Raw genomic sequence first — 26,091 nt, forward strand, 5'->3', positions numbered from 1 at the left:
TCATGACATACTTTTTGATCAAATTGCGATTTGAACGGAGCACCCACTTGGTAATGAACGGTGGCTATGAATGTGTAATATGTCTCATGAGTGGAGTGTGGCAAATATAGTTAACTGTAGAAACACAGGGATACATTTACAAAATGTATCACTGTGTTTCATTAGAAATATAAAAAGAATCATGCATGAATTTTTGAGGCTGAGGTGGGACGTTTCGGGGCATATTTAGTAAAAGACATCCTTTTTCTAAAACTCTGTGACCCAAGAAATCTAGCTGCCTGGCTGCATGCCTGTCCCGCCATGACAAGGCAACATTTCTGTGTTGTGACTTTGTGGGTCAATGAAATGACCCATTTGGAAGGATTTTGATAGGCCAATGTGTTGTTTCCAGGCTTCCAGAGAAGTGACTACATCACAGCAGCCCTTGCTGTCTGACCATCACTTTCTGGGAGTTTTTTGATTGATTTCAAGATTTTACTGTTTGATTTTAAGGCCTTTGTTTGGTTTGGCTTCTTCTGGCTGGTCTGTTGACCGGGGTCTGTGCCATTTGAGACCTGGAGATCTCAGCCAGGCAAACACTGTATCCTCCTTTAAATTGCTCCTTAAAAGTCATAACTTGAAATAAATTCTAACTGCTGGTGTTTGTTTTTTACTTTCTACTTATCACTACTGCATGAAGCACTGTGTTAATCTGTTATCTAAAGGTGCATTATAAATCACATCAATGTTACTAATTTTAACAATTTGCATTATTTTTACGGTTTTGATGATGATTATTATTGTTGTTGTTGTTGTTAGGTGAATTTAAGCTGCATTTCATCCTGTTTTCTTCTGTTTAACCCTTTCCAGTTGTTGTCACAAGGGTTTCTGTGGGTGCTGTATTATTCTTCCACCATACTGCGGCATCATCTCCTGTTCACCTCTTATTCTCGTTCACTACCTGCTCAGCCTGCGTTGCCTAATCAATAACCTCATTTAAAATTTCAAGAAAAATCAAAACAAAATTATACCACACCTTATCTTCCCATGACCTCCCTAACCCTAACCTGCCACATTTTATAGCTCAGTATCTACTGGGGAGCAGGAAGTGAAATGGATACACATGACTCCTGAAATATTTTGTAGTGTAAATAAATTTGTAGTGTCATGATTTTATTTTGATATTCCTGCACATTATCTCCCATCGTGAGACATTTTATATACTCGAGTTATAATATGTTATAACTGTTGCCACAAAGAGGGAGCTAAGCCGAGAGGCAAAGCTCTCCATCTACTGTTCAGTCTTCGTTCCTACCCTTACCTGTGGTCATGAGTGATGGGTCATGACCGAAAGAACAAGATCACGGATACAAGCAGCTGAAATGGGCTTTCTCAGGCGGATAGCTGGTGTCTCCCTTAGAGATAAGGTGAGAAACACTGCTGTTCACGAGGGGCTCAGAGTAGAGTCGCTGCTGCTTCGCATGGAAAGGAGTCAGTTGAGGTGGTTTGGGCATCTGGTGTGGATGCCTCCGGGACGCCTCCCTAGGGAGGTGTTTCTGGCACGTCCAGCTGGGAGGAGACCTCGGGGCAGACCCAGGACCAGGTGGAGGTATTACATCTCAACACTGGCCTGGAAACGCCTTGGGATCCCCCAGTCAGAGCTGGTGGATGTGGCCGGGAAAAGGGAAGTTTGGGGCTCCCTGTTGAAGCTGCTGCCCCCGCGACCAGATTCCGGATAAGCGGGGGAAGATGGATGGATGAGTTATAATATGAATAATCTTCCAAGTCATTCTCATTAGATTTGACACAACTTAAAAAATAATACTAATTTATTAAATGCCATTTATTAAAAATCTAACACCCATATTTTAAATTTTTGTTGTACACTTGTGTAGGATGACATTAAAGCCATTCTGTCCATATCAGAAACTTCAATAATAATACAAAAAATACAGTGTTGAGCCAAATGTTCTTTACAAAGTTGTACATATAAATTGTCTCGACATAATTTCCCTGCATTTCATATAAAAGACATATTTACAGAATTACATCATAAACAGGCACACAGACACATTAAATATAGGTCACAAGAAGCAGACGGGTCCCAAAACAACATCGATCTCAGGGATGCGGCTGAATGCTGATGACACGTCTACGCCCACATCTCTGACAGGAAGGAGAGCCATGTCACCTTGATGCAGCTCTGTGCCCGCTCGAACAATAAAATCAAATTGAACCTACAAAAATGATTCCACCAAAGAGAGGAAGAGGTTAAACATGCTTAATGATTTTATAATTTACTTGTACATTAAGTGTTTTTTTTCTACCCTAATCAAATAATTTGATTTGGTTTGTTATGTGATCAATTAAATCACCCTTATTTCCATACTTATCACCTGACTAGTTAAATGACAGTTTTAACAATTTGTCTAAATTTGAGTTGTAGAGAAAACACAAAATAAATACCTTACAGCCTTCCTTGGACACTGTGATGAGGTGTGAAAGGATTTCTTTGTCTGAGTCCCCCAGGATGTGAATAAGCCTCTTGGCTAAAGTACTTCTGCTTACGGTACTGGAACTGTTTGCAGCACAGCTGATGGTCATGTCCTGAAAAGACGTGCGGCTGTGTAACCGCAGAAACCTCAGCTGGACAGCGTCCACACCGGAGTACTCAAGCTGTCACAGAGAGGAACCACCTTAACTGAGGAAATGGCTCCTTGATGCTAGATCTACTGAAGGCTCCTGATTCATTTCACAAACATGTTGTCTTACCTTGCTTCCACCATTCTCCTGACTAAACCACCAGACAGACAGTTTTGATTCCATCTTTTTTGGGTCTAAATGTAGTTTCATCTACAGAAAAGAATACAATAGACTGTACATGTATCTTTTTAAAGGCCTTTACATTTATGTGTTTACTCTCAAAAGTTTGAATAGCAACGCATCTCTTTCCGAGACATCATTTTAATCAATAGATCCACACTTTCTTTTGTTCCATGGTTTGTCTTAAACAGCTCTGGCCCTGCTAGTTTTATCTGCTAGACTTTACCTGTGATTTTAGAGGGTTGATACAGGTTTTTCCGCCTGCTGAGAAGTTACAGAATACCTTCACAGCATCACAGGGACAGCCCTGGTTGGGGTCCATGTAAAAGTAACCTGAAATTTAAACAAGCACCCGTTCATTGAAAAGATGTCTGCTATCAGAAATAGATTTGCCATGGCTGGGATTCTGCTTAGACCCTCACCATCATTCAGATGTGGGTTTATGAGTCCCAGTTCATAGCAGGTGGTAGCAGGGTCCTCTCTGGTTCCCTGAGGCCAGTTGAAATACTCCTCAGCCTCTTCTCCTGGAGACCATTTCCTTGACACTGGTCTGGTCTGCTAGGGGCAAATCCATCATTCATCATTCATCATTCAGAGATCCAGGTATTTGTTGTACTGCTTAGTGAATGTAAAGTATCCCTGGACACAAAATGAGAAGCTTATTTTTCAAAATTGTATGTGGGAGGCAAGTTGCACCAACATTTTGTTGTCCTTTCATTTGCATCAGGAAACCGGGTGTTTGTGTTGATCTTCGCACATTTTTCCATTTTGACCTTGAACTATGCCTTGTTTGAGGTCTGACCTGATGTCTCAGACCAATTTTTAAATCAGGGTTTGATCTCAAGCTTCTTGGCGGCCTGTGTTTGCCTGCTGCGCCTGGCTTTCCCTGTGAAACACATGGCATGACACAAACCTCTCAAGCAGTAAGCAGCATTTCCTGGCATTCAACATTCAAATGCTTTTTAGGGCGACACCATATGCTAAATTTTAAGATGCATTTTTGCAGCTTTTTATTCATCATGCTGAACATGCTGTCACTTGTTTGATACTAATGTGTCTTACAGGAGGTCCACTCTTGCCCTTGTCTCCCTTTGGTCCTCTTCCACCTTGAACCCCTTTCATTCCCTGAGTATACAAGCACATAAATAAAAAAGCCAACTTAAAGTGCTGAATTGATTAAATAATTTCAAAATGGGGACATCGACTACCTCATATTACTCCCTTAAATGCATAACAAATGACTCTGATTGCGGATGTTCACCTTTTTAATAAAAGAGACCTTAAATAAAACACAATCTTAATCCATCCATCTAAGAAGAACAAAAAAATGTGTCTATTGTCTATCTAAATCTAAACAACACATAAAGAGTCTCACCTTCTTTCCAAGCTGCCCCTGCAACAAAGATGGAGAGAAATAACTTCAAAAATTTCAGGAAAATATTTAATCCAACAGAATATCAAAGCAACGTACAGGAAGACCAACAAAGCCTTTCTGCCCACCCGGCCCATGAGGACCGGCATCACCCTGTGAAAACAATTCAGGCAATTAATAAGTTGCTACTTGCTAAAAATAATACAAAAATGAAAAGAGTGACTTACTTGCTGGCCTTTATAACCTCGTTGACCTTTTAGCCCCTGCAAACCAGGATTTCCCTGCAATAAAGTGGCACACAACTGAAATAATGATTTATTGTGTTTTAAAAGGAGATTTTAGATAATTTTGACAAATAACCTTTAACCCGGGGGGTCCAATTGGTCCTAGCAGTCCTGAGTCCCCTGCAAGACCCTTTAGGTGAAGATTAGATAGGTAAGAATAAGTTGAAATGGATTCTGTCACAACTGTCACATGAATGATTGTGACATACAACAATGGTATTGTATTTTTTTGGTAAGGTTTCTACATGTTTTCTAATTATTATTCTATGGATTTTAGATCCTATACAACTGACTACTTGCCAAAAGATTAAAATAAATCCTCTGTTTATATATTGATAAAATGCATATAGTAAAGAACGTCAGAGATGCAGTATCAGCTGAAGGGATATGAAAAACAGAATAATAATAGGTAGCCATTACAAGTATTATTCTAAAAAATACTGCAATAGCAAATAAATCATTAATATTTATAAGAAACATTTCAACTATTTTAATTACTGTATTATGATGGAGAAAATGTGTCTCACTTGAATGAGATAAAGACATGAATATCTACCTTCAGACCAGTACTTCCAGACTCGCCCTTGTTTCCTCTCAGTCCTAGAATACCCTGTGACATCACCAGTGATGATTAAGATATTATGGTCATTTTACACACATTATTTGAAAATTACATGGAGTTTATCAATACACTACTGAATGGATTTGTATACCTTTGGACCCATTGGACCAGGGGTCCATTTTCCTTTTGGTCCAGCTTTTCCCTAAGGGACATTATAATAAACAGATATACAGTATATGGGCATCTGGTGTGGATACAGTATATATATATATATACACAGTATATATACAGTATATATATATATATATATATATATATATATATATATATATACACACACACACACACACACACACACACACACACACACACACACACACACACACACACACACACAAACACACACACACACACATACATATATATATATACATACATATATATGTACATATATATATATATAATTTTTTCCAATGTAGTGGATTATATTCCGGAAAATTGTATTCACAGAAAACTTTTTTATTCATGTAATTGTGATTATTGTCATACATTTAGACAAATGACATGTTTTTGTACCTTAAATCCTGGGGGTCCAGTGTTTCCTCGGTTCCCTGGAGGCCCAGGTTGTCCCTAGAACATTCCATGTTTTAAACGAATTCAATATCACAAAACAGATGTTTTCAAATGTCATTTTATGTTGTTGTTTTGTTTGAAATTGCACATCTATGTCTACTTTGAAGCTTACAGTTTTGCCAGACTCTCCTTGTATCCCAGGAGCTCCTCTGAAACCAGTCTCCCCCTTTGGAGGAATTAAAGTCAGTAACGTGTTGGACTGCAGATTAACTGCAGGTTTGTACCATTAGCTTACCGGATCACCTTCATTTCCTTCAACCCCTAGTAACCCATCCAAAGCTCTCGGGCCCTGGAACAAGATCACATGAGAAAGCAAGTAGCAGTAATCATCAAATGATGTTTTAATACTTTGAAGGAATGATTTCAGGACAAAGTAAGAACTTTCGTACAATTTTCTCTGTCAGATGGGAGACTTACGGGTTTTCCAGGTTGTCCAATTAGCCCCAGTCTACCCACTGGCCCTTGAGCTCCCTACGAAACAGATTTCATAAGATGAGCTCAATGTGGGTTAAGATTTTAAGGACCATTGTAATTGGATTTAATCCCCCATTTAATTGAAGTTAAATCACCAGACAGAAAGCCTCTGAGACTAATCATTAGTGATGTGTGATGTACGTCGTGTGAATGGGGGATTGTTAAACTATCCAGATATTTTAGGAAAATAAATCAGAGCGTCGTAGCTTTTTCATGGATAGTTGTCTGATGACATTTTATGAACAGACATTATTATAAAGATGATTAAATTTTTCTTTGAATGTAATACTTTTTTAACTGGATGTAAGATTTGAACTCACAGGTTTCCCAGCAGCTCCTTTGTTTCCTTTCCTTCCACGCTGACCTCTTTTTCCCTTTATAGAAACACAATTTCCATTATGACAGATTTGTTTTAATTCTTTTTCTGTTTAATATTTTCATCTGAGCTAAGCTATGGCTTCCTCTGACCTTTGACCCCTGAATTCCTTTGTTTCCTGGAGGACCTGGAGGACCAGCAGGTCCAGATTGACCTTTAGAACCTGGACTACCAATGAATCCCATCTTCCCCACAGCCCCCTAAAACACACACCTATTTAATTATGGATTTTTAAACCAAAAAATTACCATAATACTTAGTAATACTGAATGGTGTGATTTCAAATATAGAAACTGAGGTCAAATATGCTATAATACCAGTTTGCCTCTTCGTCCAGGTTCTCCTTTTGGGCCAGTTTCACCCCTAATACCCTGGTAATTACACAAGACATAACACTCCATCACTGTGGTTACTTTTTTAAAACACAACCAAATATGCTTGACTGAGTTAATAGTGTCCACAGACTGCAACACATAATACAATTTTACCATGTCTCCTCTGATTCCAGGAAGACCAAACCTTCCATGCTCTCCACAGCTTCCCTAAGTTGCACAAACACATGTCAGAGTTGGCTTTTAGAGATTGAACTCCTGGAGATGGATGAATCAGAAGTGTGGGACTGAATCATTTCACTGAATTTGTACAGATTAAAACATATATTAAAACATTTAGCATATTTAAGCATTTCCACCCTTGGGGATCAATAAAATATTCTGATTCTAATTCTGAATACACCTTTGGTCCAAGAATTCCTGCTTTGCCCACAGCGCCTTTATTTCCTGGTAAACCCTAAAAAAATAACATATAGATTTTTTTGTTATGTTATGTGAAATCGAGTTCAGTTCAGTTCAGTTCAGTTCAATGACCCTTGTTTTGTAGAAATGTGATGTTACATTACAGATAAGAGTACCCTGGGTAAGACATGACATCATAAAGTCGACACAATCATTTTGTTATGCCATAAACATTTAGTGTGGAAGTTTTCCTGTGTTCCAGTGCGACATAATGTGTCCTGGCACATACTGGTGTTGATAGTCCAATTTGTCCAAGGAGGCCTATGAAGCCAGGGGGCCCCTGAAATGAGTAAGCATGAAACTTAGATTGGACAATTCCATCTCAGCCATATAGAAATGCAACGTAAAAATACTTAAAATTAAAACAATTTAATTTAAATGAATTGAAGTAGAACTAAAACATGTGTTTCATATGGTCGAGTAACAATTTGATAAGAGACAGTTGCATCTGATGCAGGAGTAAGGACTAACAATGCGCCCCTGGAGTCCTTTCTTTCCCTTGGCCCCAGCTGCTCCGGTGTTGCCTCTTGCTCCAAACTGCCCAGGCATGCCTGTTGAACCTTTCTGACCCAACTCACCCTATGAAAGCATCATCACCACGATTAATTTAGGACTGCACACAAAACTTTCATTTGAAGACCTCAGCCTAATTTCTCAGGAGAAGTACTGACTGACAAACACTGACCCTGGGCCCTGTGACCCCAGGTTTTCCTTTGTCCCCTGGTGCACCACTGTAACCCTATAAAAGAGAGACGCTTCAGTGAGGATAGGACGGGGGAGGCACTTCGACCTCCTTAGAGTAGCACTTAAAATGATCAGAATTCAACAGGCGTTGAAGGAGACTTTTTACACATCAGAAGTTTACTTGTCAAACTTCAGAGCAGAAAAATATAATATTATAAGGATACACAATCATATAATATTGGCTCATATTATCTGCCTGGAGATGCAAGGGATTTCAGTGTCAGGAACAATTCTTTCTCACATGTTTTCCTGGCGGCCCCTTTGGACCATAGCGTCCTCGGTTACCCTCTTGTCCTTCAGCTCCCTTCGGCCCTCTCTCTCCAGGAGGTCCAGTGACCCCCTTGTCACCCTGAAACACAAGTGAAACAAATGTTGTTTTATAAGTGTCTCAAACCACTAAAACAAAATGATGTCTTTGTTATCATTTTCATAAAGCTCAATCTTTTGTGTTACATTAGACAAAAAACATGTTCACAAGACAAGTTATTGGTCAAAGTCAATAGAGTCATTGTATTCTGTTCATTGTTTTTATTCATCTTTTAATAATAATATTAAGGGGAAAATTTAATCCATTTGCAGCAGCAATTTTTGGGCAGTTGTAACGGTTCCTATTGGTTGTTACTGCGGTAAAAGGAGCCTTCTGTTCCATGAAATCTGCAGGTCTCCCTCATGAAAATGTGATGACAAAATGCATCATAGTTTAATTTCATTTCTAAAACGAGCATTGCTCGATAGGAAAGTATGTTAATTGGTCAATGAAAGCCAGGGCCTTGGAGTTTTTTTTTGTGGTTTTTACAGTTAAAAAATGTACTTTACGCACAGATAGGCCTTTTTCTCCAGCTGGCCCCTCGGGTCCCCTCAGTCCAACTGAACCCTAGACACAGAACCACGTGATCACTTATGCAAATGATCAGATATCTGTTTATCAGGTTGTATAGTCAAAGATACAGATTACACAGGCCTCCAAATCAGTAAAGTCTAATCAATCTACCTCCTCACCATCGAGACCAGTAAGCCCCTCCAGCCCCAAAGCACCCCTAGGTCCCTGTGAAGATGTCAGTAGACACATTAAGAAATTATAGCGATGAATCACACTGCTGGTAGACAGAGTTTATGACGCACAAACAGAAACCTCAAGCATGATGCAGAGGATGAGTTACAGACAAGCTTGACCTTATTTCCTTTGGTTCCAACTGATCCAGTTGGTCCTGGAGGGCCATCCTTGCCCTGGATGTAGAAAATAAAACATCAGTTGAAGAAATTCTGCAGGATTTCATATTTCTGTTTTATAGACTACTCTCACAACGTCCTGAAGGAAAAGAAAGTCCTTGTAAGTTTTGTACATGTTAAAATTCTAATTATTTTGTTCTCTCTTTCTACTCTTCTGGGTGGATATATCTAAATATACTGTTTCTGAGCAGAATATTTCATAATGATTGATCTTACTTTTATGTTTACTATCACAACAGGCACCGCTACCTTAACATGGTGGCTCCTGAGTGCAGTTTTCCATCAAAGGCATAACTCTCAAAAGATAAGATTATTAATAATATCTGCAACATGTAAACTTTAGATGTTACAGATATTATTAATAGTCATTTATAGTCAACATATTCTATACATGCCTTAATGTGCTTTAGATTCTAAAGCATATTATGGCATGTATAGAAATATAATGACAAAGCTGACCGTTCTTTGTCTGTACACTCCTTACACATCATTTAAAGGGACAGTAAAGTTAATTTTAAGTGACATAGATGTTATTCATAATTGTGAAAAATAGAAGAAAAAATTAATTTTATATGTGTAACATCATCACTTTGGTCAGAAAAGCTCAAAATCTGCGCCGCAGCAGCTTCTGCATTCAGTGGTCACGTGGGCATCATACGTCATTGGCGACCAACTTAGCTTGGCAGCCATAGCAGACAATGCGACCCACGACACGATTAACTCTAAAAATATCATGGTAACCTGCATGGACTTTACTGTCCCTTTAAATGTCATGGGGCAAAATAAAGCATGCAGTCAGGTTGACATGAAGGGTCACCCATATTCAGAAGAATCAATGACATCCTGGATAATCACCCTATCACTAGACTGGCCTAGCCTAATGGCTAACTCAGAAATGAAGACAACAAGCCCTTGCTCAACACACACACGCACGCACGCACGCACGCACGCACGCACGCACGCACGCACGCACGCACGCACGCACGCACGCACACACACACACACACACACACACACACACACACACACACTTGTCCAGGATGTACCATCCCCTAAGTCAGCAGGGATAAGCTCCACCCATCACTTTACCCACCATGATTTTTATTTGTTCTTTTATTCTTACTAGCTGTTGAACCTATTGTAAATTCTCATTTGGATTTATGCCTTCATTTTCTGTGTTGATCAACTTGATGGAAGGTGAGCATTGCTCTTGGTTTAATTTCTCTGCAGTGAATTAAACAGTCAGTCAGTCATTTGGTTCAGCACAGGCCACCACCACCAACAAAACCATGTATTTGGGCTAGGGTTACAACAAAAGAAAAAACTTACTGGGTAACCCGGAACTCCTACGGGCCCATCTGGACTTTTTAGCCCTGGGTCACCTGGAATACCAGGGGGGCCAACTTCACCCCATGATCCAATTCCACCTTGGATACCCTGGTGGAAAAACATGTTACAAAATGCCCTAAATGTAATTGTAGGAAAATGTACATATGCTGAGAACAGACTGATGGATGGATGAATATGTTTAGAAAGAATACATGAAGTCATATTACAGGAGTTCCTCTATATCCTCGTGGTCCATGCATCCCCATCTCACCCTGAAAAGTTACATAACATGGTGTTTGTGAGGAGAGGAGAAACAGAAATGTACAGTATTTTAGCCCAGTTGGTAGGATATTGTAGCATCTAGTGGTATGGTAGCACATTTTAAGAAATTGAGGGCTGGTTTCGGCTTCTGTCCTTTAATTATACCTGCTGGATCTTTAAAATCAAGATAGAGTGAACATAATAATGAAGAAAAAAATAGTGTTATATAATTAAATTAATAATGGAATATAACTGACTTACTGGGGAGCCTTGTTTCCCCTTTGGCCCTTCCTCACCCCTCTTACCCTTCACAACAAATATGAGAAAGTGAAAATCACATTAGGTGACTAACATTACACCATGATTCAGCAACAGAATAATGCATCTGATATGAATATCTGACATGGATTCTTATTAAAATGCCAGTGTCGGCAACAAAAACATGTGAACTCTTTCAATGTTTGAATTATCAGATACCTTTAAGCCCTCATTTCCTGGCATCCCCCTTGGACCTTCTATACCTTTAACCCCCTGTAAAAAACAACATGCAGACATCGTCACGACTTTAGTCAAAATATGTAAAATTCTATAATTCACCTTCATTTATTATTCTGTCCGTGTGGAGCTTTATTGTATTGTTGCAACATGGGACAGTTCTCACACTGTAGCAGCCAATGTAAATAGCCAGATGGTAGATGGGAACTTACCCTCTGTCCTGTCTTTCCTGGTTTCCCTCTCCCTCCACTGCTGCCATTTTCTCCCTGTTTATCAACACAAATTTAGAGTCATACATGTTGAAACGTTCCATCAGCACGTGCTCATGAAATTCAAATGCTGAATATGGTATAGCTACATAACTACAGGTGAATTAGGAAACAGTTTGATTCTTATTAACCTGGACAACTCTCTCAACAGAAATGTGATCTTGACATCACATGTCATTCTCTGAAGTACAGGTGACTAATACTCACATTCTTCCCAACAGGTCCTTGCAGGCCACAAGCCCCCATCTTCCCAGGAATTCCCTTTGGACATATTTAGGCAAATATCTGTAATCAATCCATTGTTGTTGTGAAGGACAAATGTGTTTATTATAAGTTTGCAAGGGGAAACTCACTTTTGGTCCTGGGGGTCCAGCGTCCCCATTCAATCCATGTGAACCAGTGGGTCCCTGATTGAAAGAAGGTTTTTGTCTGTTACATATCTACAGTATATCTATTCCTTAACCTTTATTTCATGGATTTGGATAACATAGTTAAGTAAATGGGCCTTTCTCATCTGGAGGCCAAGTCTTCCTTTACATATGTTTTTACATTTTATTTGCAGATCTGTGATCGGACAATATCAGAATCATGTATTTTATCATCCTGTTAGTTTGACTTGCCAGGGTTCCAGAAGGTCCATCCTGCCCCTTTTCACCCAACAGACCGTGAAACCCCTAAAATAGGACATGGAAAATATCAAAAAGATAAGAGACAATATAATACTTTATTGATCCCCATGGGGCAATTACATTAGCACAGCCTACTAGTGAGGTGTAGTGGGCCATTTTAACCACTATAGAGCGCCACAGCATAAAGGGGGGGAAGGTAAAAAAGAGAGGGGAAGGGAGGATGGGTCAGCGGGGAAGAAGGGGGTTAGAAAAAAACGTAACTCTTAACCTTTCTTCGAACAGGAAGCATAAGGAAGACTGCCAAAAAAAGCTCTTTATTGCTACAAATATGTGCACAGACATAACACCGAACACATGACAGGTAAGTCCTTAACATCTGTTTCAATGGACGATATGATTAATTAAATTCCAGTATTTCCATTAGTCTTCATTATGTCAAAGGTTACATGAAATTCGGTGAATATCAATGAAAGTGTCTTACATCAATCATATAATTTTGATCACCTTTAGGCCTTTAGTTCCAGTTAATCCAAGGACTCCAGGACTTCCCTAAACAAAATGTATAAACACGTGACATCATTGACATTTATATTGGATGAATCTGAACAGCATTATTACCTGGATGACACACTACTTCAATATTTTGTCCTATTTATTGCAGAATTGAAGTTTCTGTGATGTCCATGCCCATTACTTATTTTAGAGGCCTAAATATTAATGGAAAAATCCAAAAGTGAGGAAAAATGGCATTGTTGGAGGAAAGCACTGACAAGAGTGTAAATTCTTGACAGTGAAGTCAGACTGACTTTGAGTTTCAACCACCAAAATACACCACGTTCATACTTGAGACTAAAAGGGGACTTCAGTCTGGGCTTGAGACTGGACAGATAACCCAAAAGAATAATGCCTCCAGTCACAGAGGCACGAATCCAACAGTGAGTAATAACAGTGATCACACAGTACTCTGTTTAGACTGAACAATGCAGTCGTATTTGCGCAGAACAAGAACTGCTGCTACATAGGAACCTTAATACCAGGGTCTCCTTCTCGACCTCTCTCTCCCAATTTTCCCATCTCTCCCTGAAAGCAGGAAACAAACACATCAGTTGTTGGGTTAAGCACAGCAATCAGCATCTCAAATAAAATCCACTCAAACTCACAACTGGACCTGGCAATCCAGAAGAACCTGGTTGACCATCTCGACCCTTTGAAAGGAAACATTAATAAACTTATTGGGGTAATATATGTTCTGTTCTAAATAGTGTTGGTTCAATTTGAAAATAGATATACTCACAACTGTGGTGAGTTATATAATCTTTTATGACTGCTGTATATTATCATTATTTTATATAAGTGTATATTAGCTTCAGTAAATTTTATATTTTTTGTTAAATTAGGCTGTCTGATATTTTTAGACAATAATTTCTTCAGTATAAGGAGTAAAAATGACCCTAAAACACAAACCTTACACGTATTTCACATAAATTATATTACTCATCATCTGTCTGCTCTACCTTGTTGCCTCGGGGTCCTGGAACCCCTTGAATACCATCTAGGCCTCGATCTCCCTACAAACATACATGGACATGAATTCAAACATTAAGAACACAATTACAAAAAAAAACCCCATTGAAGTCTAGATTCAATAAATTTTACACCCCACCTTTAGTCCATCTTGCCCTTGAGTTCCTTGTTCTCCCATTATTCCATCAAACCCCTGCAATGATGAGGCCAGGCACAAAGACAGAATTGCAGTCATTATAGCTGTGACACATGGTCTGAAAACATAAACCCTTAGGTTTGTCCCCTCACGCTTGATCCTGGAGGTCCTGGTGGTCCAGTTGGTCCACTAAATCCCTCAAGACCAGAAGGGCCTCGACGACCTTTCGATCCTCGTTTACCTGGAGGTCCTGGAAAACCCTGCAAGCAAGTACTGAATCGATTCACTGGTCCAGTCAATAAAAAAAAGAATAGAATGAAGGATAAAACTCACCAGGTCTCCTCTAAATCCTTGACCACCTTTGTCACCTTGCTTTGCTTTATCCCCCTGATAAAGACAGACCGACAGACAGACAGACAGACAGACAGACAGACACATACACACAGAGAGAGAGAGAGAGAGAGAGAGAGAGAGAGAGAGAGAGAGAGAGAGAGAGAGAGAGAGAGAGAGAGAGAGAGAGAGAGAGAGAGAGAGAGAGAGAGAGGCAACACCTTCACCTTTAGATCGGTGATTTCAAACCAAAAGAGATATTACAATAGAACCAGTTGATGTGGGTGGGATTAATAAACCTTCACATACATTATAAATGTTTACACAATTCATCTGGGCTCAATACTGAAATTGGTTTAAGTAATCTTACGGGATCACCTGAGGATCCAGGCTTTCCTGGATTCCCACTGGCTCCCTGAAATTAAACAGAAGAGAGAGCTCAAACATGACAGGCTGACTACAGGACGTGATAGCTCACATCCTCCCTGGTAAAATATGTTGGTTCTGATGAAAGTTTTTTCATTGTCTTACATTAAGTCCAGCTGGTCCAGATTCCCCAATGTCTCCTGCATCCCCAGATTCACCCTAAGAAAGCACATAGTGGGCAAATTATGGTGACAATAGACCGCTGGATGTACGAATATTGTTTCTGGTTGTTTCCTCAAAGCTTACGCACTGGGTCCCCTTTAGGGCCCTGAGGTCCATCTGGTCCGGGACTTCCCTATGAGAAAAAAAATCAAGTTATTTTTGGTAATCCTATTTAATCTGATGAATATAATGACTACTTGAAAAGTTCTGTTATACCTGAGGCCCACGGACACCTGGATACCCGGGAGCCCCTTCAGGCCCAGGCTCTCCCTAGAGCAGTATGTGTTTGATACTCAGACATTTATCATATTAAAGAAATATCAAGTATGTGTGAGGAAGACAATGTGCACATGTTTCTCATCACCTGTGGTCCAGCTGCTCCTCTTGCACCCAGTTTGCCTTGATGACCCTGATAACATGAAACATTGTTCAGTAAGTATTATTTTATTACTCACTGTGAATTCTAACTTGCTAGATGAGTTGTTTACATACTGAAGGTCCTTTAATGCCGAAAATACCCCTTATCCCTCTGGGGCCCATTTCACCCTGAGAAGAAGTTGGAAAAATAAATGATCTGAATTTTCTGTTGAGTTTGAAAAATACATCAGAAAACTTACAGGTGGACCTGATGGTCCACTAAAGCCTGGAGCACCAATCTCTCCCTGAAAATAAATCAAGAACAACACAACCATTAAAAGTCCCTATGGAAGTGGGCCTGATGGTAAAGATAGTTCATTTTGATATGATTTTTATGTGGTTGAATGGCTGACTTCAGGTCCTGACGATCCTGGGAAACCATGAGGACCCCTTGCTCCAGGAAGTCCCTGCAAACATTAAAATCTTCAAATTCACATGATTTTACATGGAGATAATATTGAACAATTCAGTTACAGCAATTGTTATGACCTGAACTCTTTATAATAACCAATCCATGAAAGCAACTGGAATAAGAATATAAATGAATCAGTCCTTACTATGTAGCCAGGGACGCCAGCAAAGCCTCTCATGCCGTTACTTCCCTGGATATAGCAAATATAGAAATACATTTACCAGTTGTTTACTCATGAAAACTTGACTTTTATGTGTGTGTGTGTGTGTGTGTGTGTGTGTGTGTGTGTGTGTGTGTGTGTGTGTGTGTGTGTGTGTGTGTGTGTGTGTGTGTGTGTGTGTGTGTGTTAAATCTGACCTTGGCTCCTTTTTTTCCTCTGTTTCCTTGCGGTCCGACCTCCCCATGATAACCCTGAAAACCAAGAAGATGATGGTGTTTTATCCCTAGTTCTCTTGACCATTGGTTTAGACAACAGATTACGTATGGAATAATGGTAATATGTACAATAATTTAAAAAGGAAACTTCATGAGGTTTCAGGATATCTATTTAGATACCTACAATTTTTTGACAGAGAAATAAAACATACTGTAAATTTAGATAAAAATGGTATAATCAACACTATATTTGGAAAATTCAGGTCAAAGAAATGCAAAGTAATAATAACAATGTATGGCAACTTGACGGAGAGAAGAAGGAATGCAAACTTACATATAAATCTGAAATGGGAACAAGAACTAGGTGAGAACATTTCTGAAGACGAGTGGTTATATATTGGGAGGTTACAATAAACAACTACATCATCATGTGTTTGCAGGTTACACTGATTATTAATATTCTTGATGATATTATGAAGGCATTTGCCATGAAGGTCTGAGCAGAACATAATCTCAGTCTGAATAAATGAAAAAAAATCCTACAGTACAATATAATCAAAACTGTCAAAAGTCAACATTGCACTCCTGAACCATGTGAAAATACTTGCAAAAAATTAGACATAATTTACACGATGTTAGGGAACTCACAACAGAAATGTTAAAAATAGAATGGTCAAAATGAAACAGAAGCCATTATTTAATGGCTTATCACGTTCAAGCAAACATTTTGACAGAGTGACAAACACAGTACATTGACCAAATACTACATACTGTATAATTAGGCTGCCATTATTTAAATATAGCCATAACTCTTACCCACTCACCCAGCTCCCCTTTCTGGCCTTTCTCTCCTCTGTGGCCTTGGGGACCCTTTGAGGACAAATATTTTGTGAATTCATCAAACAGTAATAGTATTTAAATGGCATGTACGAATTGAACATTTTTACACTGAGTCATTCAGCACTTGCTTGATACATTACAATTATAAGCATACTTCTTCTTTTCCTTTCAGCTTGTCCCTTCAGTGGTCGCCAAAGTGAATCAGTTGCCTCCATCTAACCCTGTCTTCTGCATCCTCTTCTCTCACACCAACTACCTTCATGTCCTCTTTCACTACATCCATAAACTTCCTCTTTGGTCTTCCTCTAGGCCTCCTGCCTGGCAGTTCAAAACTCAGCATGCTTCTACCAATATATTCACTATCTCTCCTCTGGACATGTCCAAACCATCTCAGTCTGGCCTCTCTGACTTTATCTCCAAAACCTCTAACATGTGCTGTCCCTCTGATGTACTCATTCCTGATCCTATCCATCCTGGTCACTCCCAGAGAGAACCTCAGCATCTTCATCTCTGCTACCTTCAGCTCTGTCTCCTGTCTTTTCTTCAGCGACACTGTCTCTAGACCAAACAACATCGCTGGTCTCACCACAGTTTTGTACACCTTTCCTTTCATTTAAGCTGAAGCTCTTCTATCACACATCACACCTGACACTTTCCTCCACCCGTTCCATCCTACCTGTACACGCTTCTTCACCTCTTTTCCACACTCTCCATTGCTCTGGACTGTTGACCCTAAGTACTTAAAATCCTCCACCTTCTTGATCTCTTCTCCCTGTAACCTCACTCTTCCACTTGGGTCCCTCTCATTCACACACATGTACTCTGTCTTACTGTGGCTAACCTTCATTCCTCTCCTTTCCAGGACAAATCTCCACCTCTCTAGCTTCTCCTCCACCTGTTCCCTGCTCTCACTGCAGATCACAATGTCATCTGCAAACATCATAGTCCATGGAGATTCCTGTCTAACCTCGTCTGTCAGCCTGTCCATCACCATAGCGAACAAGAAGGGGCTCAGAGCTGATCCCTGATGCAGTCCCACCTCCACCTTGAAATCCTCTGTCACACCTACAGCACACCTCACCACTGTCTTACAGTCCTCATACATGTCCTGCACCGCTCTAACATACTTCTCTGCCACTCCAGACTTCCTCATACAATACTACAGTTCCTCTCTGGGCACCCTGTCATAAGCTTTCTCCAGATCTACAAAAACACAATGCAGCTCCGTCTGGCCTTCTCTGCTATCTCTGTTTCTCTTCCTTCTTCTGCTGTTCTCTCTCACAGGCCTTTGTGTGGTGGATCATCGGCAATCGGCTACCTCTGTCTGCTTCCGTTGCCGGCGAAAGCACAAGCTGTACAGTGGTCCTGTTTCACCATCCACTAGGGGAGTGCTGGTTCTGCCTCATTTGGTTCTGCTGTGGTTTTGGGGTTTTGCCAGAGTAACCTTGACTTTAACTTTTTTGAGCTGAATGACTTAGGCACTGTTTGGTCTGTCCTCAGAGTGGTGGATCCTCAGCAATCGGTGACCTCTGTGTGCTTCATCGGCTGGTGGTGACTCGCTCTACTGGATGGATCGGCATGCCTTTGTTATACATTTATTGTTACTGTTATTGTTACTGTTATTATTATTGTGTTGTTAATCTGTACATGCGGTATCTATTGCTTCGTCTGTCCACTCCTGGAAGAGGGGTCCCTCCTCTGCAGTCTTCCTGAGGTTTCTCCCATCCATTTTTTCCCCTGTTAAAAGGGTTTCTGGGGGGAGTTGTTCCTTATCCGATGCGAGGGTCGCACTGCTTGCAGTGCACAAAGGTCAGAGGGATATCGTCCATGTGCAGATTGTAAAGCCCTTTGAGACATTGCTTGTGAATCTGGGCTATATAAAAATAAATAAACTTGAAACTTGAAACTTGAATCTATCAACATCCTCAAAGCAAATACTGCATCTGTAGTACTCTTTTTTGGCATGAAACCATACTGCTGCTCACAACTCTGCACATCTCCCTCGTTTTTAAAAATGGGCACCAACACACTTCTCCTCCATTCCCCAGGCATCTTCTCGCTATCTAAGATAAACTCTACTGCCTACTAAGATAAACTCTACCTCTCCTAGACACTTCCATACCTCCACAGGTATATCATCAGGACCGACTGCCTTTCCACTCTTCATCCTCTTCAATGCCCTCCTCACTTCATCCTGACTAATCTTTGCTACATCCTGGTCCACAACAGTCACCTCTTCTAGTCATTTTCCACGTTCATCAACTCTTCAAAGTACTCTTTCCATCTTCCCATCACACTACTTGCCCCTGTCAATAGACTTCCATCCCTAACCTGCTGCACGTACTTCCTATCTCTGTCTCTCTGTCTTGTCAACCTGTATAGATCAGTCTCTCCTTCTTTACTGTCCAACCTAGCAAACAAGTCATCACAAGCCCCCTGTTTGACCTCTACTTTCACCTTACTCTGCATCTCTCTGTACTCCTGTCTACTCTCCTCAGTCCTCTCAGTGTCCCACTTCCTCTTAGCTAACCTCTTTCTCTGTATACACTCCTGTACCTCCTCATTCCACCACCAAGTCTCCTTATCTACTTTCCTTCCAGATGACACACCGAGTACTCTCTTACCTGTCTCCCTGATCACATTAGCTGTAGTTATCCAGTTATCTGGAAGCACCTCCTGACCACCCAGAGCCTGTTTTAACTCATTCCTAAAAGTCATGCAACACTTCCTTTTTTAGCTTCCACCATTTCGTCCTCTGCTCTATCTTTGTCCTCTTCATCTTTTTCACCACCAGAGTCATCCTACACACCACCATCCTATGCTGTTTGGCTACACTCTCACCTACCACTACTTTGCAGTCACTGATCTCCTTCAGATTACACCATCTACACAAGATGTGTGCTCCTACCTCCACTTTTATAGGTCACCCTATGTTCCTGCCTCTTCTGGAAGAAAGTATTCACTACAGCCATTTCCATCCTTTTTGCAAAGTCAACCACCATCTGTCCTTCTGCGTTCCTCTCCTGGATACCAAACCTGCCCATCACCTCCTCATCACCTCTGTTTCCTGCACCGACATGTCCATTGAAGTCTGCACCAATGACAACTCTCTCACTTCTAGGCATGCTCTGCATCACTTCATCAAAGTCCAACCAGAATTCCTCCTTCTCCTCCAACTCACATCCTACCTGTGGAGCATACCCACTAACAACATTGAACATCACACCTTCTATTTCTAGCTTCAGACTCATCACTCTATCCGACACTCATTTTACCTCCAGGACATTCCTAACAAACTCCTCCTTCAAGATAACTCCACCTCCATTTCTCTTCCTATCTACACCATGATAGAACAACTTGAACCCTGCTCCTAAACTTCTAGCCTTGCTACTTTTCCACCTGGTCTCCTGGACACACAGTATGTCTACCTTCCTCCTCTGCATCATGTCAACAAACTCTCTACCTTTCCCTGTCATAGTTCCAACATTCAAAGTCCCTACTCTCAGTCCTATACTCTTGGTGTTCCTCTTCTCTCTCTTCCTACGAACACACTTTCCTCCTCTCCTTCTTCGACCAACAGTAGTCCAATTTTCACCGGCCCCCTGTAGGTCATCAGTACCGATGGCGGTCATTGTTAACCCGGGCCTCGACCGATCTGGTATGGAAGTCATAGGTTTGATTCGCATGTTTGATTTGGCAAAACTTTTACGCTGGATGCCCTTCCCGACACAACCTTCTGTATTTATCCGGGCTTGGGACTGGCACAATAAGACACTGGCTTGTGTCCTCTTGTGGCTACATTTGTCCTCTTGTGGCTACATTTCCTGTGGCTTACAATTATAAGCATACATAGACTAATCTAATCTAATCTAATCTAATCTAATCTAATCTAATCTAATCTAATCTAATCTAATCTCATTTGTAGCTTTCATCAGATTTACCTGTTCTCCAGGTTCTCCGGGAGAGCCAGGATCAGAGTGGCCTCCTGGAATCCCCTCTCTTCCAGGATTTCCTTGAGGTCCTGGCATTCCCCGTGGTCCAGAACTGCCCTGAAGTACGACAGCATATGATACAGGAGAACTCCTCGAAAGGAAAAATACATGGGCAGATCCGGGGGAGGGGCCAAAGGCCTCTGACTTCAGCTGAAATCTGATTGGCTTCTGCGGTACCCCGTGTTCTGTCACTTATCTTTATGGTAACCACAATCATGCTGGATTTATGAAATGTGGGAGGAAAGCTGGGAAGGATTACAATGTGGCACAATGTTTGTTATTTGTTTTTTTAAATTCTGAGAATTAAAAAAAACAAAAAAAAACTGTATTAATCCCCGAGGGGAAATTAAGTCTCCAATCTACACACAGGTTAGTAATTTTACATGCATCTATATAGTGTGTACAGGCCCGTAACACACACACATAAGGGGCCTGTTGGTGCGAGGGAGGTAGAGTGACAGTAGAGTGACCTTCGTGGTGCACCTCCAATGAGCAACTTGTGAGAGGGGGACGGCGCCTTGCTCAAGGGCGTCTCGGCAGTGCTCCTGGGGTGAGCTGACACCTGCCACTGTCAGCTCACCCTCCGGGTGTTTTTGGGCGGGAGTGAGAATCGAACCGCCGATCTTGGAACAATGGACGACCCGCTCTACCACTGAGCCACTGCTGCCACAATGAATGAAATTAGAATTCTAGAAAGAAGTCAGAATTCTAGAAGGATATCAGAATTCTTTACCTGACTTTTAATGAGAAAGATTTTGTAGACTTCAGATTTGAGTTCAGATAGGCAAAGACATTGAATATAAATGAATTTGTAGTGGGTTTTGGTCCAGATCACAGCAAAAACGCAAATGTATTGTTCTAAGAGGAACATAGTGTACACTATGAATTAGATAGATAGATAGATAGATAGATAGATAGATAGATAGATAGATAGATAGATAGATAGATAGATAGATAGATAGATAGATAGATAGATAGATAGATAGATAGATAGATAGATAGATAGATAGATAGATAGATAGATAGATAGATAAAGTTAGATACTGACTAATATGGAAATACTGTACATACAATTTCCCCCTGAACTCCTTTTTGTCCTTGCTTCCCAGGGATTCCAGGTGGCCCCTGGATAAGAAAATTAATAATCCGTTTTTTTATTTAATATCTTGGTTTGATGAATGAAAAACCTAAATATTAGCGAATAACATATTGTTTTAATGTGTTATTTTTTACTTACAATCGGTCCATCATTTCCAGTAGGACCATGCGGTCCTCGAGGTCCTTTAAGTTTCTGAAGATTAAGCCAAACAATGTCTTAAGACTCACTCGTAACAAGTGCTCATAATAAACTTGCATTGGATTTACACTAGACCAAATGTTAACTACAGAAATAATACATCTGAACAAGATTTCAGTTGACTGTGTTTCAAATAATTTGAATAATTGAAAAAAGTGAATTTGTTCTTTTCAACTGAAACCCACCGGCCAAGAAGAAATCAGCTTTTTATAGATCTTCTTTTTCTGTTGGGAAATAGACAAATAGAAAATCGCTTTACATTGTAATCCTCCAAGACAATATTCCAAGCAATAAAGTAAATTTTTTTAGTCATAGATATAAAAGATAAACCCAAATTCAGACACAGACACTAAAATTTTGATTTTGGATGGATGGATGGATGAATGGATAAAGATAGCTTTTTACCTTGAAAGTTTCCCACTCTTCTTCTGAGGTTTTGAATACAATGATGGCAGGCATTCCAGGGGGCCCAATGGGGCCCCTATATCCTGTATGCCCAGTCCTCCCCATGACACCTTGGTAGCCCTGAAAGACCAGATATGAATACAGTATATCTATTAAGGAAAAGAAGATGAGATTTGATATCAGTGTGTCAACATTGATCACTTTTCATCATCAAATCATCATTACAAATTTTCACCTGTTTTGACTGTATCCATCACTTTTATAGGTTTGCTTGGTTTTACAATCTGTTGTTTGGGCGTTGCTTGGCTTTCTATGTGGAAATATTATTGTTTCTACTAACTTTTTCATTGAGATCATTAACATTTTTATTTTTAATATTTGTCATATCTACATTCTTACCATATATTCTCTACAACAGCAGAAACAGCCCCCGGAAGTGAAATCTCTTTTGACTGATGCATACTACATACATAGCATTATTTTGGACACCAACATCCTAAGTAAAATTTGCTAAATTGCAAAGTTTTCAAATTATAATTTGATACTTACTTTGTCTCCTTTTGGTCCTATTGGTCCTGGAAGCCCAGGGGGACCTTGCCACCCCTGATAAAGGAGTGATGTTTAGCAGTGTGAGTGAGTTGTTGGATCATCATTATCACTAAAAAGGGTCTGCAATCCATTCAGTTATTGATTAAACCACAGCAAAAAAAACAGCGCTGTTCATCTAGTAGATGGAAGGTGTCTAGTAGATGAACCTAAAGCAGAAATACAGGCATCCACAGTAATTATTCATAAACCATGATGAGTCTAATATCTTTTGTAATCATATATTAAGGGTAGGGTTTAAGAGAGATTGAGAACTTTGATAGAAAGTAACACATTTTCAGCCTGAGAGACAAGCAGCTACATTTCATGTTTCAGGGTTATAGAAAGTAGCACAGTTTAGCCAGAGGAGGGAGACAATGGCTTCCATTGGGGAGACTCTCCCCACATGCATACATACAGCATATGGTCTCAGTGTAACTGAATCTGATGTTTGACATTTTCCACATAATAAACTGACAATAATTATAGTTCATACTGGTTATTACTGATCAGTGTAAACAGCATCGTACCCTTTGACCTCGGATTCCAGGTCTTGTGTCTATCCTGTGACGATTGGCTGTGTCCACAGGAGGCAGACTTCCTGCTTCAGTGATCTGCTGTGTGGATTCAGTCTCAGACTGGATGAAAGATTCTTCATTGTTGACCTGGAAGGTCCAATCAGGTGTGGGCCGAGTAGTGTTCTCAAATAGGTAAGTGTCATTATTATAACTTTCTTCTTCCATGTCTGCATGTCTCTGCACTTCCTTTTCTACCCCTGAATCTGTCACATCTTCATCTGTCTCTGTCCCATACTCCTCTCCACCAGGAAGTTGTTGCTGTGATGATGAATCTGTATTGAGTAAAACCATTTCCAGCCTGTCTCCCATTTCCTCATTTTCTTTTGTCTCACCGGATGAAACATAGCCCATCTCCCTCTCCGTGTGCCTGGCTCTTAATGCTTCTCGTGTTGGAGATAAAACTGTCATGTTTGGAGCAGGATCTCTCGGATTTTCAGCAGCTGCTCTGTTGGGTGATGTATTTACCTCTGTCTGAGCTGTCTCCTGTCTTTCCTCTTTCACCCCTCCTTCAGGTGAAAGGTCTATGCTTGAAGTGACACCCTGAGATTCTGTGATGGGGTTTGAGATAAGCGTATATTTAGTAAGAGACTCAGAATCCTCTGGCCCATTAGAGAAAGTTCTTCCTGTACTTGAAGTGTCTGTATCTCCTTCTGCCCCTCCTGACGTGACCTCTGGAGCTGCAGGGTTCCCAGGTTGACCATTAGGACTTGATATGACTGTCTCAGCAATCTCAATAACTGATGATCTTTTGGAGCCTTTTGAGCTCTCTTTTGCTGTGATGAATGGTTGACGTCTTGAGTTTTCAGTAGATTGAAGTTTATGAACAAGCAAATGCTTTGTTATAATGCCTTCTTCTGTGTCCCATGGCTCTTTTACTTTTTCTGATATATCTGAGTGCAAATTAAACAGACACTCATTTCTATTCAGAGGTTGTAGTTCAGTGCAGTTGCTTACATTTGTTGGTTTGTTCTTCTCGCCTGTGATTGAGCATACAGTCGGAGGATCTTCGTAAGCCTGGATTTTCATTTTGACATTAGTGTCTTCATCCTCTGGAGCAGTGTATGACTTCAGAGGGGAGGTGCAGCTCACAAAATCCGATCTCGATCTCAACTCAGCATAACCAACCTGTGGAGTCGAATCTCGAGGGATATTTCCTGGTTTGGATGACATTCTGGTTCCAGCCTGAAGGGTCACGTTATCTACAGCTGCAGCCTCCTGGGAAAGATTTCAGTACCTCATGTCCCAAACTTTTATATATGTATTGCAATTGCACACACACACGCACACACACGCATGCACACACGCACATGCACACACACACGCACACACACGCACACACACGCACACACACGCACACACACGCACACACACGCACACACACGCACACACACGCATGTGTGTGTGTTTGTGTGAGGATTTTACTACTGCAATTTTTAACAATTTTCATCTTGAAAGAAATGAAAAAATATATGACGAGTGTTTCAAGAAACTGGCTTCACTGTATTTATTATATCTTTTTCCGATGTCTCATTCTCTCACGTGTAACGTGGAAGAAACACTTAAACCTTTACATTTATGGAAATTTTACAAGTGAATGAAAAGATGCTCAAACGGCAAGAAAAAAAAGCTACTCCCCTCAAAAGTCAAAACATTACTTAACGTACCCTAATGTAATCAATGCATTGAATAAATACAATTTTAGACGTGAAGCAAGGCTTGATCTGAATTAAATCTCTTAAATTTGCAGCAGATATTGACTTGTTTGTCTAAGGTATTTGCTTTCATGAACTACATTTTCAATCTATGATAATAATTCTGCATATCACTGTTTTGGCAAATTTGTCATAAAGTTTAACATAATTAACTCAAACGTAAACGTAATCCACCAATAACATTTAAATGGAGACCAATAATAGACTTACACAGCTCAGAAGCAGCAGCACCACCACAGCACCCTGCATGACTTCAGATAAACTGATCTCCTCCCACTTGACCTGAATTACACACTCCTCTGGTGGGCATCACTTTAACAACACACCCTCCCTGGTGGGCCGAGACAACTCCAATTTGGTTGACCACACATGAAGTCAGACACCTAAGGATCTTATACAAATGCACAAAAACACACATATAAGAGAAACAAATTCTCCAGCAATAAATACTAACATCCTCTCCTTCCTAGACTGTTACATCAGTTAGAATGACGCCAAAGAACTACTGTACTGTACAGCCGCTACTGATGCAAGGATTAGATGAATGATAAACTCATCTCACCAGCATTAACATGTATTTCAGTCTTGTTCTTAATTGCTTTTTGGGGTTTTTTTTACAGCAGTATCACCAATCCACACAAAGGTA

The 26,091-nt window shown here is 40.3% G+C and overlaps 1 protein-coding gene across 1 annotated transcript; it reads right to left on the reverse strand.

The window, feature by feature from the left end:
* Positions 1–1,926: 1,926 nt before the first annotated feature.
* si:dkey-21p1.3 (collagen alpha-2(I) chain) lies at positions 1,927–24,434 on the reverse strand. The gene is made up of 61 exons (XM_068319250.1): positions 24,398–24,434; positions 23,686–24,281; positions 23,120–23,173; positions 22,571–22,690; positions 22,106–22,159; positions 20,818–20,925; positions 16,853–16,906; positions 16,019–16,072; positions 15,807–15,851; positions 15,603–15,656; positions 15,450–15,494; positions 15,325–15,378; positions 15,197–15,241; positions 15,049–15,102; positions 14,921–14,965; positions 14,776–14,829; positions 14,615–14,659; positions 14,248–14,301; positions 14,067–14,174; positions 13,918–13,971; positions 13,769–13,822; positions 13,415–13,459; positions 13,281–13,334; positions 12,759–12,803; positions 12,246–12,299; positions 11,979–12,032; positions 11,833–11,886; positions 11,569–11,622; positions 11,339–11,392; positions 11,123–11,167; positions 10,828–10,872; positions 10,601–10,708; positions 9,215–9,268; positions 9,033–9,086; positions 8,862–8,915; positions 8,283–8,390; positions 7,983–8,036; positions 7,769–7,876; positions 7,527–7,577; positions 7,239–7,292; positions 6,992–7,045; positions 6,821–6,874; positions 6,596–6,703; positions 6,448–6,501; positions 6,071–6,124; positions 5,889–5,942; positions 5,766–5,819; positions 5,597–5,650; positions 5,172–5,222; positions 5,015–5,068; positions 4,535–4,588; positions 4,402–4,455; positions 4,274–4,327; positions 4,178–4,195; positions 3,865–3,927; positions 3,503–3,688; positions 3,225–3,360; positions 3,029–3,135; positions 2,752–2,832; positions 2,446–2,655; positions 1,927–2,216 (listed from the first exon to the last, which is right to left on the reverse strand). The coding sequence occupies exons 1-61, from the start codon at positions 24,432–24,434 to the stop codon at positions 2,064–2,066; spliced, it is 4,644 nt and encodes a 1,547-aa protein (XP_068175351.1). The 3' UTR covers positions 1,927–2,063.
* Positions 24,435–26,091: the final 1,657 nt, after the last annotated feature.

Source organism: Antennarius striatus, chromosome 7 (assembly GCF_040054535.1).
Source record: "Antennarius striatus isolate MH-2024 chromosome 7, ASM4005453v1, whole genome shotgun sequence".
NCBI lineage: Eukaryota > Metazoa > Chordata > Actinopteri > Lophiiformes > Antennariidae > Antennarius > Antennarius striatus.